Genomic DNA, 19,785 nt, shown 5'->3' with positions numbered 1-19,785 from the left:
AAATGGCATGGGTGGTGGGGATCACCCTACACAGCAGGAGGTGCCGGCAGCAAGAGAGGGCAGGGGGTGGGAGGTCCTGCTCCAACACCCCACTGCAGGGTTTGCCTCACTGCACCTGATGTTGGCTCTGCTCACACCCCTGACCCCCACGTGGGGGTCCTTCCCCACAAGTGGCCACTCACTGTGACCCCAGCAGGGGGAGACAGACACTGGGGTGGGAGACTCAGTGATGCCTCCACCTCCTGGATGGTGCCAACAGCCAGCTCTGCGCCCACCAAGAGCAGGGTGCAGCTCCAGGGGCAGAGGCTGCATGCCTGTGCTACAGTGACGGTCCTTGGAGACCGGCCAGCATGGCTCCCAGACCCTGGCCGGCCACCCATGCACCTGCTGTCCCAGGACACAGGGCGAGGTGGCTGGGGAGAGGGAGGGCCTCCCTGCATACCACCACCGCTAAGGGGGACCCAGTACCTCCTCCGCCTTCTGCTGCAGCAATGCCGCCTCCTGCTTCAGCTTCTCTTTCTCCTGCTCCAAGTCGGCAATGGCCCTCCGCAGCTTCTCCGCATCCTGGTCGCTCTGCTGCCGCTGGATCTCCAGAGTGTGCACCAGTGTCATCTTCTCCTGCGTGGCCAGCTCAGTCTCATGCAGCCTTTCACTGATCTCCTCTGCCTGCTTCTTGAACCGCTTGGCTTCCTCCTCAGCCTTGGCCTGGGCCATGCTCATCTCCGCCACGTGCAGTTTGAGGCGCTCAGCCTCAGCTGTGATCTCCAGCTGCCGCCGACGCTCAGCCTCCAGGGTTTTCTGGAAACCCTCAGTCTCCTCAGCCAGGCGCTGCTGCATCTGCTCCTTGTCCTCCTGCAGCCGCTTGGCGTGTTCCTGCGCCAGGTCCTTCTGCTTTTGCAGCATTTCCGCTTCAGCTTTCAGCCGTGTGGCCTCCTGCACCGCCTGCATCTTCTCCTTCAGCATCTTCTCCGCCAGTGCCCGCTGCTGTGCCAGGTCGTCCTCAGCCAGCTTCCGCATGCGGGCAGCCTCCTGGGCCTCCACACTGAGCCGGGCGACCTCCTCTGCCACTTGCTTCATCTTCTCAGCCTCCTCCGCCAGGAACTTCTGTGTGTTGTCCTTGTCTTTGAGGATCAACGCCTTGTTCTCCTCCTCAATCCGGCTTTTCAGCTTCGCCAGCTCCTCCATCTGTACCCGGACCTTGAAGAGCTCCTCCTCCACCTGGGCCTTCTGCCGGACAGCATCTGTCACCTCCTCCTTCAGCCGCTGCAGCTCCTCATCCAGAATGCCCTTCTGGTGGTCAGTCTCATCCAGCTGCAGCTTCACCTTGGTCAGTTCCTGCTCCACCTGTGCCTTCTGCCGCAGCGTCTGCTCAGCAAACTTCTTGTGCTTCTCCATCTCAGCATCTGCCAGCTGCTTCTGCCGCAGGGCTGCCTGCTCCGCCTGTGCTCGCTTCGCCGCCTCCAGCTCAGCCTCCTTCCGCAGCTTCTCCGCGTCCGCCTGCGCCTGCGCCTTAGCCTGTGCCTCCTCCTCCGCCCGCTGCTTCAGCCGCTCGGCCTCCTCCACCCGCTGCCGAGAGAGGCTGGCATCCTGCTCAGCCTTGCTGCGCGCAAATTCAGCCTCCTCTGCCGCCCGCCTGGCCCGCTCAGCCTCCTCCCGCAACCGGTCCAGGAGACTCTGCTCCTGCTGCCGTGTCTGCAGCAGCTCTTGCTCCTTCTGCTGCACAGCGGCCAGGTGGGCCTTCTCCTCCGCTGCGATCCGCTTCTGTGCTGCCTCCCGTGCCAGCTGGATCTGCCGTTCTGATTCCTTCTCTGCCAGCTCCTTCTGCCGCCTGGCCTCTTCCACCATGGCCTTCAGTCGCTCTACCTCCTCCAGGGCCAGCCGCCGCTGCCGCCCGGCCTCCTCCTCAGCTGCCAGGATAGCCTGCACCTTCTCCTCCGCCTCCCGCCGGCGGCCCTCCTCCTCCAGTGCCAGCGCACGCTGCCGCTCAGCCTCCCGCTCAGCCTGCTCCCGGCTGCGCTGCACCTCCTCTGCCTCCCCACGGATGCGGCTCAGCTCCCGCTCCAGGTCAGTCTTGCCTGCTGAGGCCTTCTCGAAGCTGGCCTTTAGGGCACGGATCTCCTCCTCCACCTGGCGCCGCTGCCGCAGTGTGTCCTCCACCAGGTTTTTCTGCCGCTCCAGCTCGTTCTCTGAGGAGCGCTTCAGCAGGGCAATCTTCTCCTCAATGTCCTGCTTGTGCTGGGCAGCCTGCTCCTCCAGCAGCTTCCGCTGGTAGGCCTCATCTTCCGCCAGCCGCCGCAGACGCTCATTCTCTGCCTCCTTTTCCTTCAGGGCGATTTCCGCCTCTGCCTTCAGCCGTGAGGCCTCGTTGATGGCCGCCAGCTTCTCCTTCAGGATGCGCTCAGCCTCAGCCCGCTGCCGGCCAGCCTCGTCCTCTGCCAGCTGCCGCTGCCTCTTGGCCTCCTCAGAGAGGGCCCGCAGCCGGGCAGCCTCCTCGGCCAGCTCCCGCAGCTTGCTGGCCTCGGCCTCCAGCCGCTGCTTAGACTTCTCGCTGGTGGAGCGCGATTCCTCCTCTGTCTTGGCCTTGCTCTCCAGCAGGATCTCCATCTCGGCCCGTAGCTTGGCCAGCTCCTCCTCCACCTCCTTCCTCTTCTGGATGGCTTCGCTCACCTCCTTCTTCAGCCGGAAGAGCTCCTCCTCCAGGAGCAGGCGCTGCTGCTCACCATTCTCCATCTCCGCCTTCAGCCGGATCAGCTCCTGCTCTGCCGCCAGCTTCTGCTGGGCTGTGCCCTCCGCCAGCTCCCGCTGCTTCTCCAGCTCCTCCTCTGCCAGCTCCTTCTGCCGCAGGGCTGACTCCTCTGCCTTGGCACGCTTGCGGGCCTCCCGCTCTGCATCCTCCTTCTGCTTTTCAGCCTCCTCCTGTGCCAGCGCCTTCTTGTGGGCCACCTCCTCTGCCTGCAGCCGCAGCCGCAGTGCCTCATTGGCCTTCTGCCGCCAGTGCTCCAGCTCCTTCTCAGCCTCCTCCCGCAACTGCTCGGCCTCCAGCTGCTGCTTCTTCAGCCGCTCAGCCTCCTCCTGCAGATGGGTCACCGTGATGTGCTCCTGCTGCAGAGACAGCTCCAGCTGTGCTGTCTTCTCAGCAAAGGACAGCCGTTTGCTCTGCAGCTCAGCCTCAGCGCTCCGCTGGGCCACCTCCTGGGCCACCTGAATCTGCCGCTCCTTCTCCACCTCCGCCTGCCGCATCCGCCGCTCAGCCTCCTCTGCCTGCAGCCGCAGTTTCTCCAGGTCTGCCACTGCCTTCTGCTTCTCCCGTGCTGCGTCCCGCTCAGCCTGCACCTTGCGCTTCAGCTCCTCCTCTGCCTCCCGTTTCTTCTGACTCTCTTCCTTCACCTGCCGGCGCAGGCGCTCAGCCTCCTCCTGCGCCTGCCTTTTCTGCCGCTCAGCATCCTCAGCACGTGCCCGCAGCTCCTGCAGCTCCGTCTCAGCGCTCGCCCGCTGCTTCTCGGTGTTCTCCAGCTGGAGGCGGATGACGCGGATCTCCTCCTCCACCTTCTTGCGGTTGTACTCGGCCTCCTCAATCAGCTTGACCTTGGACTTGATCTGGTGGTCGGAGTTCTGCCGCAGCTGCATCAGCTCCTGCTGGATGTTCTGCTTCTGCTGCTCGGCATCCACAGCCACCACCTCCCGCCGGGTGACCTCCTCCTGCATGCGGAGCTGCAGCTCCCGCGCCTCTGCCTCCGCCTGCGCCTTGGCTTTGGCGTGGGCCTCAGCCAGCTGCCGCTGCTTCTCCAGCTGGGCCTCCACCTCCGCCAGCCGCTTCCTCTCCTCCTCCTTCAGCTTCTCGGCGGCTTTCTGGAGGGGAAAGAAGGTGCAGAGAAAACAAGAGAGGGGAGAGAGAGAGAAATCACAAGGGATGCGACCAAGCCATGGTGCCAATGCCAGCCACAACCACGCACCACCGAGAGACTGGACGGTCCAGGGCAGAGGGGTGGAGGATGCGCATGGAATGGCTTCGTGTCCCTGGGCCTCCCCATGAGCTGGAGGCGGTGACGCCAGCTTCCAGAAGACGTATGGCAGACGGGACACACGACTACTGTGTCTCACTTAGCACAGCGCGGGCGGACGGGAGACAGGACTGAGAACAGCAGCGTGGAAAGCAGGATGGCCCACGTACCACAGACAAGGAATGGAGCGCGAGCAAAGCCCGAAGCGATGGAGACGAACCCGAGCAGCTTGCACACCACCACCATGCCCAGTGCTGCCTGGGGAGAGCCCTGCCCTGGCCCCCCGCAGAGGGGAGCCTCCTCTCATGCTTGCCGGGGCTCCCCATGCGAGAAGGGCCAGCACAGAGAGCCACCACCTTGGGAAAAAGAGAGACCTGGCTGGAGCAGGAGGTCAGCAGGACAGAGGGGAGCGGGTGTGAGAGAGGTGCCAGCAGAGCCTTCCCTGCCAGGAAAGCCTCAACGACGTGGAGAGCAATCCAAGCTCCGGCCCGTGCGGCCCCACCTGGTCTGAATCCCCCACACACTGGGCCTCCTCCAGGCAAGCCAGCCAGCCAGATGTCTGCTGAAGGGCTGATGTGGCTTGTGCGTGGCTTGGGGCCATGCCACAGAGCACTCTGCGCTGCATGCACCACAAGCAAGGCAGGCATACACTCCGTGCAGTGCCTAGGCACAGGCAGTGCATGTGCAGGTGAGCCGGACCCCTGTGCTGTGGGGCTGGGTCCCCTCGCACCACCCCAGGCCCTGCAGCAAGGGCCCAGGAACAGAAGCAGAGAAGGGCGACGAGCATGGGGGTGAGTAGATCTCCAAAGGGCAGGGGTGCAGCAGGCAGGAGGGGCGCGCAGGCTGCTGGCAGCCATGAGGTGAGGCGGAGGGGTGCCGTGGGGAAGGGGACATGCGCAGAGTGAGTACCTGGTGCAGGGATGCCAGAGTCATCCTGGTTTTTTACCCTCCATTAGATCCCCACCAACACAAACATCCCCCAAGACAAAGCACTGGCAAAGCGGCTCGACTTCCAAGGGCAGAAACCAAGAGTTAGAAAGGTTACCAAGACAGAACACCCGAGGGCTCCGGTCCCGCGGCGCCCGAGCACAGCTTTCATGCGGAAGGCAGATGCTGACTGCACTACGTGTATCTGGGAAGTGCCTACTACCACCAGTCACACCAGAGCCCGGTGGTGCCTGGAGCTGGCTCTGCATGCTGCCCCGGCCAGCCCTCTCAGCTCAAAGACCTGCTGTACCCAGAGCCAGTGGCTTCAGTGCCGAGGAGCCCAGATCAGAGCAGGGTTAGAGGCCGCGGGCCAGCGTTAGTGATGGGGGGCCGGCAGTAATCATGAACCATGTTCCCCGTTGTTATGCAAGAAAGAGAATGCAGCCGGACTCATGCCACCCCACGTGCCCACACGCCGCTCCCCTACCTCCTCCTCCTCCAGCCGCCGCAACGTCTCGGTGATGAACTTGATGTATTGGCTTGTGAGTGTGGTCAGCTCGCTGTACCGCGTCCGCAAGTCCACATACTGCGGCAGACAGCAGGGGTTAGCAGGAGGGAAGCACACCCATGGCACACCCCAACCCAGCTGCCTGGCACTCCAACGGTGAAGGGGCCAGATGGAGACAAGCCTCTGCGCCAGCCCCCCATTGTGCCCACCCCTCCAGCAAAGGGCTGCAGCCCTCTGCTCCTGGGGAAGCAGGCACCCCAGGCACGGGCGTGGAAGGTCCCCCCCTCACCTCCTGGATGATGCTGTCGGATGCAGACTGCACTTTGGGCTTCTTGGCTGGAGAGGCCATTGGCTCCACTTGTGCCTTGAAGCTCACCAGCTGCAGCTCATAATCCTGCCGGGGAGAGAGGTCCTCAGCATGCCGGCCAGCCTCCCTGGCGAGCCCCCCTAGGCCCTTCAGGGCTGCCCGGCACTAGGCTGCCACTCCCCAGCCCCACATCTGCCCCGGCACCCCAGGGAAAGGCAGCCCAGAGAGGGCACGCGCAGCTGGCAGGCACACCTTGATGGCATCGATGTACTGCTTGGCATAGCGCTGACATTCCTCCACCTTCTCCTTGTTGCGGTCACACTCCTCCAGGAGTTTCTGGGCAAAGACACTGGGGTGAGCTCAGGCACCCCGTGGCCACCCTGCTGCAGCCAGGGACAGCCACGATCACTAGTCAAGCCAGCCCCACTCGCCCCGCTGTGCGCGGTACCTTCTCCTGCAGCAGCTGCTCCCGCACAGTCTTGCTGTCGGTGATGGGCACTGCCTGGATTTTCTCCTGCCGCTGCTTTGCATCCTGGATCCACTGGAGCAGCCCATCACAGCTCTCGCGGTAGTACCGCAGCTGGCGTCCCAGCTGGTCCAGCTCACGCTGGCGCAGGTCTGTTTGGGTGAGGACAGCTTGCCAGCGCTCCAGCAGCTGCTGGACTCTTTCTCGGTAGCGGTCCAGGTCCACGTCACGCTCGCTGTGGCCCCTGACCATCCGTTCGTTGACATCCTTGGCCTTGCTCAGGTCAGTTTCCAGCGTGCTGAAGAAGGGCTGGTGCCCCTCCGCCTGCGTGCGCAGCCGCTGCAGCAAAGCGAGAACAGGTCAGCCCTGGCCCCAGCCCCCACCAACTCCCCCCCACTGGGCACGGTGCTGCCCCAGCCACTACCTTCAGCTCAGCCTTGCTGGCCTCCAGCTCTCTGAGGTCAGCTGGCACGGTCTGCACATCCTTCAGCTGGTCCTCATACTTCTTGACCAGCTCCTCCGCCCCCTGAGTGCTGCGGATCACCAGGTTGATGGTCTTCAGCCTGCAGAGAGAGAAGATGGGCTCAGCCAGCGTTGAGCAGCAGCATCAGTTGGCACACGGCCACGAGCTCACAGGAAGGGAAGGACACGCTGGCACAGCCAGCTTCCTCCAGACCTCATCAGCCCACCCCTAGCCAGAGCAGGCTCATCCCAGCTGATGATCATTTTCCCCAGCCCAGGATGACCAAGGAGCCGCACAGGGACTGGGCACTCACTTCTCCAGGTAGATGCTGGAGAGGCTATACACCTGGTCCATCTTCTGCAGGGTGATTTCCAGCTCTGAACGCAAGACGGGGGCTGAGCTGGCCTGCTCTGGCTGGGCCAGCACCTTCTCTGTCTTCTCACTGACCTTGTCCAGGTTCTTCTTGATGCCCTCCAGCTCCAGGTGGATTTGCTGTGGAAAGAGAAGGGTCCCACACTCCCTGCTTGTGGCTGATCTCCCACGTCACACCATGTCAAAGACCACATCCTGCCAGCCAGGACCTGGGCTGCAAGGCCCCCCCAGTCACCCCCAACCCCAGCAGAGGAGCAGAGCAGAGGAGAACCATCCCCGTCCTGGGTGCCAAGGTCCCCATCCACATGCGCTGCACACCTGCACACACGTACCTGCTGCTCGGTGATGCGTTGGGCGCATTCCTTGACCGGGTCCTTGTCGAGGGGCAGGCGGATCTTGTGGATGGTGCGGGTCTCGCAGCTCTCCAGCTGCAGACGGATGTCCTTCAGGTGGGAGATGTAGCTCTTGCAGAGGGACTCATCCTGCTCTCCTGTGGGTGCACCGGGGACAGCTTAGCACCTTCCCACTCCCTTTGTGCCATCTGCATCCCCAGGAATGGAGGGGACACCCCTGAGAGAATGGGGTGACAGAGCAGTCCATGGCAGGGAGGAGGGGGCTCACCTTTCTCCTGGCTGCGCAGCAGAAGCTCGTACTTCTGGGTGCAGGCATTGTACTCGCGCTCCACCTGCAGCCGGTCGTCAGGCTGGAAGCTCTGTGAGTCCTGGCTGTCCCGCAGGAACTGCTGGTAGTGGGTCTCCAGGCTGCGTAGGACCTGCCGGCACTCCTCCACCTGCATCGTGCGGAACTGGAGGGGGACAAAGGGTACCTTTAGCCCTCGCTGCCTGAGCAGGACTTCCAGGGATCCTGTGCTGGGCTTGGCACTGCCCCATGCTGGCATCGGGACCAGGGACTCACCGTCAGGTGGGACCAGGACTGGATCTGCTGGATGTCACGGATAAGGTACTGCCAGGAGAGGAGGCTCCTCATGTCCAAGTGTAGCTGGTGCCAGAGCACGAGGAGGTGCTGGTGGGTCGTCTCCAGCCTGGGGAGACATGGTGTGAGGTAGGGGGCAAGTGAGTAGAGTGGCGGGGACTCCATGGTAGGGCAGGGAGCCAAGGTGGGGCCACTGGTGGGTCAGCTGGCGCTCACCTGTGTACGGCATCCAGTGCCTCCTTGTTGGGGGGTGGCACAAGGAAGCAGACGGAGGGAACGATGGCCTCGCTGCCAGCGGCACTCAGCACCTTCCACTTGTAGGGCTGGGCATTACTGAGCAGGGCGCACTCATCGTTCTTGTGCACCGTGATCTGCAGGGCCAGAGCGGCATGAGCCCATGGTGAGGTGTCTCCGCGCAGCCCCCCCACCCCCCCACTGCTCCCCGTTTCTCCTCGCACCTCCATTTGCTTGTAGTCACAGACAGCCTGGATGGGCGGGCGGCCCTGGAGGGGCGTGCTGGGGCTGCGGGGCTTCAGCTGGACAATGGTCTTGGCGCGGCGGGCCAGCCCGGCCAGATGCCCCTCATACTCGGCCAGCTGGTCCTTCTGCTCCTGCAGGTGCAGCGGGGTCAGGGGCACACTGGGGTGCTCCCCTCCACACTGGGCCCCACAGCTGGGGGGGGTGGGGAGCTGGTGGCAGGGTGGGGGTGGGAGGTTGCCCAACCCCACAGGGGTCCCAGGGTGTGGAGGGGGGTCACTGCAGTGGGGTCTGCAAGGGGGAAGAGGATTACTGGGGGAGCACTGGAGGGGAGGGTGGAGGGGGTCACTCCTGCAACAGGGTCTGCATGGGTGTGTAGCGGTCACTGCAGCGCTGGGGGTCACTCCTGGGGCTGCAGTGGGGCTCACACACTGGGGGGTCACCCCGGGGCTGCAGTGGGGCTCAGGCATTGGGGGACACCCCAGGGGCTTCTGTGGGGCAGGTGGGGGTCCCTCACCATGCAGTCCTGCAGTAGGTCCTCCAGGCGCGTGACCGTGATGCTGCGGTCACACGAGTATTTCTTCTTCATGTTCTCCTGCATCTTCCTCAGGAACTCCTCAGCCTCCTTCACCTCGGCGAAGAACTGGAGGGAGGTGGAGGAGTCAGCAGGGGTGGGTGCCCATGGGCAGTGGGGCCGGGGAGGGCCCTTCCTGCCCACCCCCCTTCCCTCCCTGCCCCCCTACCTGGAAGTATGCACTGTTCTCCTTCAGGTGGGCTTCAATGCAGCAGCAGAGCTGGAGCATCCAGCTCCACTGGGTCTGCAGGGCTGCCTGGAACGCCTGAAACAGGGATGTGTCACCCTGCCCTGCCCACATCAGCACCAGCATCGCTGCTTCTGCCCGCTGCCAGCCCCCACCCAGCCCAGGCAGCTGCTTGCACTGCCACAGCACCCCCCGTGCACTGCCCACCACCCCACAGGCTGTGCCCCACAGCACTCCACATCCTACACCAATGAGCCACGCTGCACCCCACAGCAGTGACCCACAGTGCTCTACACCCTGTGCCCCACACCAGTGCTCCCCCCGCTGCCCCTCACCTCCAGGGTCTGCCTGCCTGGGTGCTCCTCCCGCAGCAGCCGGTCCCCGGTGCTCTGCAGCTCTTTGATTCTGCGCTCCCGCAGCTCCAGCTCCCGCATCAACCCCTGGGGGTGGGGGTGGGGGTGAGTGCCCACCCCCGCAGCGCCAGCACACACGTGTGTGTGCGTGTCTGCGTCTGCATGTGCCTGGGGTGCAGGCACCTTCCTGCCCCCACCCCAGAAAACTGCTGGGGACCAGCAGGAGGAGGATGACCAGGGCAGTGTGGGTGGGTCCAGCACCCATCAGAGGAGCCTGCTGGGGTGGGGGGCGCGGGGCTGGCAGGCATGGGGCAGGGCAGAGATAGGGTGTGGGGGGACAGGATCAGGGGGGATGAGGGACAGGGCTGGGGGTGCTTGTGGGGGAAACACAGAGGCTGGGGGTGATCGGGCGGGGGAGGACATGGGTGCTGGGGGTGCTCAGGGATGGGATATGGGGGCTGGGGGTGCTCAGGAATGTGACATGGGTGCTGGGTGTGCTCAGGGGGAGACACAGGGGCTAGGGGTGCTCAGAGTGGGGACAGGGGTCTGGAGGTGCTCGAGGACGGGACATGGGTACTTGGGTGCAGACACAGGGGCTGGGAGTGCTCGGGGATGGGATGTGGGGGCTGGGGATGCTCAGTGTAAGGACGTGGGTGCTGGGGGTGCTCAGAGGTGGGGACATGGGGGCTGGGGGTGCTCAGGGATGGGATATGGGGACTGCAGGGTGCTCGCAGGGGGGACACAAGGGGTGCTCAGAAACTGCTGGGCGGGACAGGCGTGCAGAGGTTTGCAACACTCCAAATGCAGCTGCGGGGCCGTGTGACCATCAGTGGCAGTGCAAGTGCAGCAGCAGCAGCCATGGCAGAGGCAGGGTTAAGGGACTGAGGGTGCTGAGCGATGCAGAGCACAGATTCGGTAGCGATAGGGATCAGGGAGCTGAAGAAGCAGAGCTGGCAGGAGGAGATAAGAGCCTCGAAAGCAGAGTTAGGAGGAGGAGGAGATAAGAGCCTCGCAAGCAGCAGCGTGGCACGGCAGGGCTGTGCAGCAGCCAAAGAGCATCCTCTGCCACAGCATGCAGGGAGCACCTCTGAAAATCTGTCACCACCAGGCTAGGGGGACAGGGACCGTGCAGGATGGCCACATGCAGGGACAGAGACTGTGCAGGACAGCCGTGCATAGGGACAAGGAGCAGGCATGATGGCCGTGCGCAGGGATGGGGACCATGCAGGATGTCTGTGTGCAGGGACAGGTACCACACAGGACACGCACTCCCCAGGCTCTCTCCATACCGAGTAGTTCTCCTTCTTGGCCGTCATGTTGGGGTTGTGGTCACTCCAGTCAAAGTTCACCTCCTCCTCCTCCTTCTCGTTCAGCCACATCAGCTCCTTGGTGGCAGCGCTGACAAAGCCATGCAGGCTCTCCAGGTGCCGCAGCCGGGACTTGGAGGAGTTCTGGGGACGGACGCAGGGATGGGCTGTGTCCACATCCTCCTTCCCACGTCTCCTTCAACATCTTCCTCCCCACACATCTCCCCCTTGCATCCTCCTCTCCACACATCTCCCCCCTGCATCCTCCTCTCCACACATCTCCCCCCTGCATCCTCCTCCCCACACATCTCCCCCCTGCATCCTCCTCCCCACACATCTCCCCCCTGCATCCTCCTCCCCACACATCTCCCCCCTGCATCCTCCTCCCCACACATCTCCCCCCTGCATCCTCCTCCCCACACATCTCCCCCCTGCATCCTCCTCCCCACACATCTCCCCCCTGCATCCTCCTCCCCACACATCTCCCCCCTGCATCCTCCTCCCCACACATCTCCCCCCTGCATCCTCCTCCCCACACATCTCCCCCCTGCATCCTCCTCCCCACACATCTCCCCCCTGCATCCTCCTCCCCACACATCTCCCCCCTGCATCCTCCTCCCCACACATCTCCCCCCTGCATCCTCCCCACACATCTCCCCCCTGCATCCTCCTCCCCACACATCTACCCACATCCTCCTCCCCACACATCTCCCCCCACATTCTTTCCCCACAGGTCTCTCGCATGTCCTGCACCTGCTCCTGTCGCCCCCCACCTGGGCACTCACCAGCAGCTTGCCGTACTGCAGGTCCAGCTTGCCCAGACACTCCTGGTAGGCGTTACGGGGGCCAGGGGAGAGCTGTGCCTGGGGGAAATGTGCTGTGAGCTGGGGGTCCTCCCGACCCACCTCCTGGGGATGGTAGCACCCCACCCCCGCAAAGGTAGGGACCAGGAAGGAATGCTAACGCCAGGAGCACCGCAGCAGCATCCAGAGCCGTGTGGGGCTCCGCAGGGTACCGGAGGTAGCAGCGCCCACTCCCATTGCCATGTCCCCCCACCCACAGGGGCTGGGTATGGGGCAGCGCGTGGGCAGCGGAGGAGCCAGTCCTGGGGCAGGAGGGGTGCCAGAAGGGCAGCGGCATGTAGCCCCTGCCTGACCTGGGCACCCCAGGGCACAGAGGAGCTCCAGAGTGGGCAGTGGCAGCCACAGTGCCTGGGGGACCCCCAGGAGCAGGGGCCATGGGGGGTGGCTCACCTCATCAGCCCGTGCCCGCTCAATCTTGGCACGGAACTCCTCGATGGAGTGGTGGAGGCCGCGGTGGCTGCCCAGGTGGGACTCCACAGTGGGCAGGTCGACGCCCCACTCAGCCGCTGCCAGCCGCCGCTGGTTCTCCTCCACCCAGGCCAGCAGGTCCTGGAGGTACCGCAGCGTGGCCTCATCCAGCTCCTGCCGTGGCCGCTGCCCCAGTGGCACTGACACTGCTGCAGCTGGCGCACCTGACTTGAGTCGCAAGTTGTACTCGGTGCGGATGGCCACCAGGCGCTCGTGCAGGCGGTACACCCTGTGGGCAGGCGGCACATCAGCACGGGGGGGACAGGGAGCAAAGGGGGCACGGGGGCCACAGGTGACATGGAGGACTCAGAGGACACAGGGGACAGGGAGGACATGGAGGGCTCAGAGGACATGGAGGCATAGAGGACGTTGGGGAGCACAGGGCACACTGGGGGCACAAGGGACGTGGAGGACAAGGGGAACATGGAGGGCTCAGAGGACGTGAGCAGCAAAGAGGACATGGGGGACATGGGAGTCACAGGGAACATGGAGGGCAAGGGGGACATGGTGGGTAGAGGTCGTGGGCTGTTCCTGCAGCCAGGCAAGTGCCAGGGTGCCCTGCGTCGGGCACACTGCATGAGGCACCAAACCCCATGTGGCCATACCTGCGGTACATCTGTTCCCCCTGCGGGTGCCGGCCGTCCTTGAGGGTCTGCACATCGTTGAAGAGCAGCCGGATCATGGCGTCTGCCTTGTCCAGGTCCCGCTCGATCTCAGCTGCCTTCTGCGGTGGCTTCCCCGCATTCAGCAGTCGGATGTCCTGGGGACAGGGCATGGTCAGGGGCACAGTCAGGGCACGGTCAGCACCCCATGCACCACTCAGCACCCCCCCTGCACTCCCGCAGCCGGAGCCGCCTCTCACCGACTGAAGCAGGGTGTCAGCCTGGTTGAGCTGCTCCTCGCAGAGCCCTGACTCCATCTGCAGCTTGCTGACGATGCGCTGCAGCCGCTCCAGCCTGCGTGGGGAGATGGCGGGGCTGGGGTCAGCACACGGGCATCAATCCCACCCGTGCACAGCACAGGTCCTGCCCTGTGGGGCACCCATCCCATCCCTGCATGGCACAGATCCATCCCTGCACACCCAGCAAGGACTCTGTGCCAGCACAGATGCTGTACATTCATGGCACAGATCCTGTCCCTGCATAGCACAGATCCAAACCCCACACAGCATGGATCCATCCCTGCACATCCAGTAGGGACTCTGTGCCAGCTCCACTCTGATCCCGCCCCTGCAGACTGGGATCTCATCCCTCTCTGGGCCAGGAGCCCTGTCCTGGCTCCCTATCCCACTCCTCATCCTAGCCTGCTCCCCGTCCCTCCCCAGCCCAGCCCGCTCCCCATCCCATCCCATCCCATCCCATCCCATCCCATCCCATCCCGCTCCCAGCCCCGCCCCCCCTCCCATCCCATCCCGCTCCCGCCCACAGGCAGCGCTCCAGCCCCACCCTGCCTGCCCGCCCACTGCCCACTCCTGCCTGCGCTGCCAGCTCCAGCCCCGCTCCCTGCCCGCGCTGCTGCCCCGGCGAGGCCTGGTGTCCCCTGCTGCCGTGCGAGCCCCCGGGGGGACAGGGCAGACCCAGCTGGTGGCAGAGGCAGCAGCGCCCGGCTGCCGTGCGGCGCCTCGCTCGGGGCCAGCGGCTGCTCCAGCTTCCCGGAGCCGGGCAATGACTCACGCACCGCGGTTCCATCGCCGGCGGGACGGGACGGGGGGGCCGGGACACCCCACCCCGGCCCAGCCCAGCGGTTTGGCAGCGCGGGGCGGGGAGCGCGTGCCAGCCCAGCTCAGCCCCCCCGGCACCGATCCCCCCCCGCGGCACTCGCCTCTCGAACTCGGCCCGCAGCAGCTTCTCCCGCTCCAGGACGGCCACGTGCAGCTTGCCCCATTCCTTCTCCACGTCCAGCGGGTGGTACCCGGGGGGCACCTTCAGCTGCCCGGACTGCACAGCGCCCTGAGCCCCACCCCCCACCCCCCCGGGACGGTCAGACCACCGGCCCCGGCCCCCCCAGGCAGCCGGTGGAGGGGGGCCTGGCAGAGCAGCCCCAGCTGCGGGTGCCACGTCTCCGCTGCTTCATGCTGGAGGCAAAGCTTTGCGGGAGGTGGGAGAGGCACGGGATGGCCTCTGCCCCAGCAGGACGTGGCGCAGCGTGCTGAGGACTGCTGTGGGACCCCACTAACGCCAGGACCCCCAGGAGCCCAGATCCCATGACACTTGCCCCTTTGGACTCCCAGACCCTCAGGACCCTGGCCCTCCTCACCCCTTGGGACCCGAGACCCCTGGGACCCCAAGCCCCCCAGAACCCCGGTTCTCTGGGACCCTCGGCCCCTCCAGACCCTAGCACCCTTGGGACCCCAGACCCCTGGGACCTCCACTCCTTGTGACCCCCCAGCCCTCAGGACCCTGGCCCCTTGGGACCCCAGACCCCTGGGGCCCCCAGCCCCCCAGGACCCTCAGGCCCCCAGGCATGGCTGGCACCGGGTGCTGCTCACCTCCAGGGACTGGAAGATGGCCTTGGAGCGATTCTTGTCGGCCTCCTTGGCTGGAAGCTCTGTCTCCTTGAACTTCAGGAACTGACGCCAGAGAAACTGCCAAATGGGGGGCAGCTAAGGTAGGCAGTGCGGATCCCCAGGCGTCACGACCCCCTTTTGGGCATTTCCCCCTTGCGCCGCGCCCCCCCCCCCCCCCTATTTTCCATGCATGTGAGGCCAGTGGGAAGGAAGGGACCGGGTGGGGAGCTGGTGTTTGCCACTGGTGACTCAGACAGAGCCTGGAAAGAGTGAGTCAGAGAGGCCCTCCCACCCAGGGCTCCCCAGCTCTGCCACGGCACGGCTGCCCAGCCCCAGCACCTCCTGGCCAGCACCAGCACCAGCACTGGCACCGAGCCCTCCTCTGCTTCACATCCCCCAGGGTCAGGCTGCGTGGACCCAGCTGGGGCTGGTGGCAGGCTCAGTGATGGGCACTGCCATGGCTGCAGCTGGGTCTCCGTGTTCTCCCAGTGGCCAGCATGAGCTTGCAGCACGGCACGGCTGGGTGTGTGCTGGCCCGGGGTTGCCGCACTGGGAGGACTCGCCACAGCATGAGCCAGCCCACAGCCAGGCCACCAGCCAACTGAGCCACTGCCAAGCACCTCCCCGGGCACCGGCATGGCTCACGGGGGACTTTCATCCCCTGCCAACACTGTCCCAGCTCCCTCACCTCAATCTCCTCATAGCTGGCGGGGAAGCGGCGCTCCTCAAAGAGGACGGTGTGCTGACGGATCCACTGCAGCAGCATCGTCACCACCTCATAGTACTCCTGCCAGCGCAGCTGTAGCTCCTGGGCAGGGGGGGAGGCACGTGGGGCCGGGTGCCCACCACAGGGGGAGGTGGACACGCCCCGGCCCCCAGACTCACATTGGCCTTGACGCCGTCCTGCACCTCGGGCACGCGGGGCATGGCATCGTAGAGTGAGGAGACGTAGGTGATGATGGACTTCTCATCTGGCTGTGGCACATCCACGTCTGCAGAGACGGAGGGCGGTCAGGTGGGGGGAGATGTGACCCCAGGTTGGGGAAGGATGGGAGCTCTGCAGGGAAGGTGACACCCCCCTGTGACACCCTCGCAGCTGGGTGCCCCAGCCCATACCTTCGGGGTCCAGCAGGCGCGTCACCCCCAGGTCCCGCTCCGCCACGGTGAACGCCTGGTCCAGGTTCTCCAGGTTGCTCTGACGGTACACTCGGTTCATGTCGATCAGCATGGGCCTGCGGGCAGCAGGGACTGGTCTGTACAGGTCCCGCTGGGGACCCCACTGCCGCTGGGGCAGGGTCCACACTGACGGCACTCTCCTGCCACACATGGCAGACAGCCGGGCCGGGGCTGCCGGCAGCGCCCTCCACCCACCCTGCCCCACAGCACAGGTTTCCAGCAGGCATGGGTGCCGGTTGTTTGAAAAAACCCCTGGGGACAGCGGGTCGAGCCCCCTGCACCCCTGAGGGGTCACCCCACACCCTGCGCACCGTGCCACAGGGGCACCGGCGGCTGGCGAGACCCCAGCACCCTTGCCCACAGGCAGTGGGAGCCAGGGACACCTTGATGGCCCCGAGCATGGGCCCCGGAACAGGCAGTGTCCCTGTGGCACAGGCAGCAGCCCCCGCCCCCCCAGCCCACTGGGGGTCCCAGCCCCCAGCCCCATGCCTACAGCTCCCTGAGGCGCAGGCTGCGCTGGATGGAGTAGAAGGAGCCGCTGATGCCGGGGGCCACCGGGCACTCGGGGACGTCTTCGCAGACCATCACCACCCCATCCTCCGCCCCCGGCAGAGCCCGTGCCAAGCTCCCTGTGCCGTGCCGCCGCAGCTGCTTCCTAGCCCGATGTCGCCCGCTCGGCTCCATGGCGGGACCAAGCCTGGCGCAGCAGTCGGTGAGCTCCTGCTGTGGCGGCAGTTTGGTGCCGAGTGCGGTGTGGCGTGGTGCGGCACAGCGCAGGTGCCTCCTCCCACCCCGCGCGGCACGCCTGCACGTACTTGTGCTCCCCAAAGGCATGTGGCGGCCCCGGCAGAGCCCACGGGGGCCTGCCTGCCCGCGCCCCGGCACGCTGCGGAGGGCACAGCGCCCACCGCCTGGGGAGCTCAGCACCCACCTGCCCGCACAGGCAGCAGGTCGGCAGGTCGGGCGGGAGCATGGAAAGGTAGCTGAGCTGTGCGGCTCCCCGTGCCGCCATGGCACTGCTGGCACAGGCTGATGGGCTGGGACTTGTCGGATGCACGTGCCTGCATCGCCCCAAAGCGGGACTGGCGCAGCTGGCCCTGCCAGCAGCTGGTCCCAGTGAGCACGCGCCTGCCCTGCGCGTGGCATCACCCTGCACTGCTGGCTGCTGCAAGGAGCCAAATCCTGCCAGCACCGGAGCTGCTGTCCCCACCACAGCGGCCAGGAGCCTGGGCTCACCCAAGAGCCGGCAGCCCAAGCCAGGGGATGGTTGTGCCAAGGGAGGCTCGGCACCATGGGGACAGGGCTGGCGGTGCTGGGTCCCTGCTGGGGAGACAGGAGCTCTGTGCCCACTGTGGGTACAGCACAGCCCAGCACGCTGACCCAACACACAGCAGCCAGAAGCAGACCTGGCTCCGCTCTACCTACTTGTGCCGGTGGATGATGGCATTGAAGAGGCGCCCATCCCGCCAGCTCGTGGTGAAATTGTCACAGCGCAAGCCCTGGTAGTCCTCCACCATCCGCTGGGACCAGAGCAGCAGCTTCTCCTTGGCTGTCATGTCCTCTGACTGCCCCGTCACCTGGATGTCTGAGATCTGCCAGGACAGGGAGGTTTACACCGGCCCATCCATCATGCACACGCACACTCCATGGGGGCTGCCACCTTCTCCACCGCAGCCTGTGCTGGTGATGCCCCTGCTCCAGGGACCAAACCAGCACCAGGAACCCCCGCCAGCACTGCAGAGCCCTAGCCTCCCAGCATCACCAGCACCACCACCACTGCCCCCAGTCCCACCACTGCACGCAGCTGAGACAGGCCCCAGGGCTCTGGGCTCACCTGGAAGTGGAGGATGATGGTCCAGATGAGCCCCAGTGTCAGCTTGGGGTTGCCATCAGCAATGTCATCGTTGCGGATGTTGACAAGCTTCACCTGCGAGGCCAAGACACACAGGAGCTGTAGGGAGGGCAGGGAGCATGCCCCAGCCCCAGGGGTCCCTGGGGGGTGTCCCACCAGACCGGCAGCCCCGCATCCCCCCCTCACCTGGCGATGCTTCAGGTAGTTGAGGGCAATCTGCACGTTCTGCAGCTTGTGGAAGCGCATCCTGCCCTTCTCCCGGGGCTGTGGGGAGAGCGGGGGGTGATGAGCCACGGCCCTCACCAGGCACAGCCCCACCAGGACACCAACCCACCACCCTGGCTCCCCCACGCATGCGAGGGATGCTTGGCACCGAGCACTGCGTCCCCATCATGCACTGTCCCAGCCCCTCTCAATGCTACACATGCCGATGCCACACGCCCTCTGCACTTTGTCCCCACGCTGCCGCCGGGGAGGGGACATTTCCCGACTCTCCCCTCACAAAGCTGCCAGCTGGGGCCAGTCCAGCCAAAACTGTCCCCAGCCCCAGCAGGGCCGTGCTGTCCACACAGTGCCGGGGCCGCCAGCTGCCGTGTCAAGGGAAGCCAAGCACCAGGCATGGTGCGAGAGCAGCATCCACAGCACCCTTGCTTCCCGTCACACCCCACCGAGCACCGGCCCCTGCCTGAAACACGGCAGCTGCCTGTGCAGGCAGGACAGGCAAGATGAGCGCAGGCATCAGGCACCCCACTGCCACAGGGGGTGCAGCACTGGGGCCTGTGTCCCCTGCCACCGCGGGCGGGCATTGCAGCTGCTGCCCAAGGTAGCTCTACCAAACCGGTCCCGGCCAAGGTGCCACCATGCCCTGCACTCCTGTCCAGGCAGTGCACGTGGAAGCGGGCAGCACGGACCCGTCAGGAAATCCTCTGCCCGTCCCACGGGGCCGTGGGCAGGAAGCACGGCCGGACCGAACAATGGCAAGCACGGCTGGCCTCACCACCGGATCCTGTGCCTGCGCTTCCCTGGCCACAGAGCAGTGCCGGCCCCACAGCACAGGCACAGCCCAGCCCTGTTCTACCCCTGCCCACGGCATCCCAGCAGCACCGCTCACCCTGCCCTCGCCAGATCCTCGCAGCCCATCCTGCCCACAGTGGGGCCGCGCTGGAGGTAGCATGCAGCTCCCTAGCACGCTCCAGTTTCAACCCACGGCAGGGACAAAGTGCCACCACATTGGGCAACTCACCCAGCAGGAACCTCCCCACCCCAGGGGTCCCCAGCTGGGGTCCCCTGGGCAGCTCCTGCCTGGACAGACTCCCCCACAGCCACCGGCCCAGCGATGAAACCAAATGCTTCACCAGCAGTGGCTGTGCCTGGCAATGGCTGCCAGAAGGGCCAGGGAGCCCCCCGAGTCCCCCGTCTGCCGCTCAGCAATGGACCAGGGTCTCTTCTGCCCCACAGGTGTGGGGCACAGGGGAAATGCAGCTGGTTGGGGCACAGCCAGGCCCCAACAGGGGAGCTGGGGGGGTCAGCGGCCGCAGGGGCATCCCCCTCACCAGGTGCCCTGGGACCTCCAGCAGCCCCAACCAGACAGGGGTCATGTGGCACATCTTGCCGCAAGTCCCAACGCAGCAGCACTGCTCCCAGTGATGCTGCGCTCCTATCTCGCCACTGCAGGCCTGGCCCGGGGAAACCCGCCCCAGCTGACACTTGGCCTCAGCCGCCCCAGTGGACCCTGCTGCTGGAGCACCCGTGGGTGCCAACACGCCTCCCCCCGGCACAGCATGCGGCGGCGCTTCTCCTCCGCACCCGCACCGGGATGGGACGGTGCAGCCACACTGGACGGTGGCGGAGCGTCTCCCAGTTGCCGCGGCGGGCGCTCACCACGCGGGGCCATGCGGAGAGCAAACGGCAGAACCACTCACCAACCGCAAGTTCCTGATCACGTCGCGCTCCCTCGGCTGCCCGGCCAGAGCAAAGAGAGGAAGGAGGCAAAGGCCGGAGGGGGACGGTCAGGGCAGAGCCGCCGACAGGAGCCCAGCGCAGAG

General features: G+C 65.6%; 1 protein-coding gene across 17 annotated transcripts in view; it reads right to left on the bottom strand.

The window, feature by feature from the left end:
- The window catches only part of PLEC (plectin), a 62,584-nt gene that overhangs the window by 6,679 nt on the left and 36,120 nt on the right, over positions 1–19,785 (bottom strand). For 10 of the 17 annotated variants that reach the window (XM_056333100.1, XM_056333101.1, XM_056333085.1 and 7 more), the window contains 29 exons: positions 19,663–19,698; positions 17,927–18,004; positions 17,723–17,815; positions 17,314–17,480; positions 15,829–15,944; positions 15,598–15,704; positions 15,401–15,520; positions 14,695–14,790; positions 14,028–14,155; positions 13,069–13,162; positions 12,812–12,966; positions 12,129–12,435; positions 11,661–11,738; positions 10,858–11,019; positions 9,551–9,655; positions 9,198–9,293; positions 8,972–9,097; positions 8,436–8,588; positions 8,194–8,348; positions 7,960–8,086; positions 7,666–7,849; positions 7,377–7,534; positions 6,986–7,164; positions 6,634–6,772; positions 6,192–6,548; positions 5,996–6,079; positions 5,726–5,830; positions 5,416–5,514; positions 469–3,849 (listed from right to left, as the gene is read on the bottom strand). In XM_056333100.1, coding sequence (XP_056189075.1) covers positions 469–3,849; positions 5,416–5,514; positions 5,726–5,830; positions 5,996–6,079; positions 6,192–6,548; positions 6,634–6,772; positions 6,986–7,164; positions 7,377–7,534; positions 7,666–7,849; positions 7,960–8,086; positions 8,194–8,348; positions 8,436–8,588; positions 8,972–9,097; positions 9,198–9,293; positions 9,551–9,655; positions 10,858–11,019; positions 11,661–11,738; positions 12,129–12,435; positions 12,812–12,966; positions 13,069–13,162; positions 14,028–14,155; positions 14,695–14,790; positions 15,401–15,520; positions 15,598–15,704; positions 15,829–15,944; positions 17,314–17,480; positions 17,723–17,815; positions 17,927–18,004; positions 19,663–19,698 — 7,185 coding nt within the window. The remainder of the gene's footprint in view (positions 1–468; positions 3,850–5,415; positions 5,515–5,725; positions 5,831–5,995; positions 6,080–6,191; positions 6,549–6,633; positions 6,773–6,985; positions 7,165–7,376; positions 7,535–7,665; positions 7,850–7,959; positions 8,087–8,193; positions 8,349–8,435; positions 8,589–8,971; positions 9,098–9,197; positions 9,294–9,550; positions 9,656–10,857; positions 11,020–11,660; positions 11,739–12,128; positions 12,436–12,811; positions 12,967–13,068; positions 13,163–14,027; positions 14,156–14,694; positions 14,791–15,400; positions 15,521–15,597; positions 15,705–15,828; positions 15,945–17,313; positions 17,481–17,722; positions 17,816–17,926; positions 18,005–19,662; positions 19,699–19,785) is intronic. The other 7 variants (XM_056333089.1, XM_056333087.1, XM_056333088.1 and 4 more) reach the window with 2 other exon arrangements.

The sequence above is a fragment of the Falco biarmicus genome, chromosome 3 (assembly GCF_023638135.1).
Source record: "Falco biarmicus isolate bFalBia1 chromosome 3, bFalBia1.pri, whole genome shotgun sequence".
Lineage (NCBI taxonomy): Eukaryota > Metazoa > Chordata > Aves > Falconiformes > Falconidae > Falco > Falco biarmicus.
This window is presented reverse-complemented; position numbering and strand designations above follow the sequence as displayed.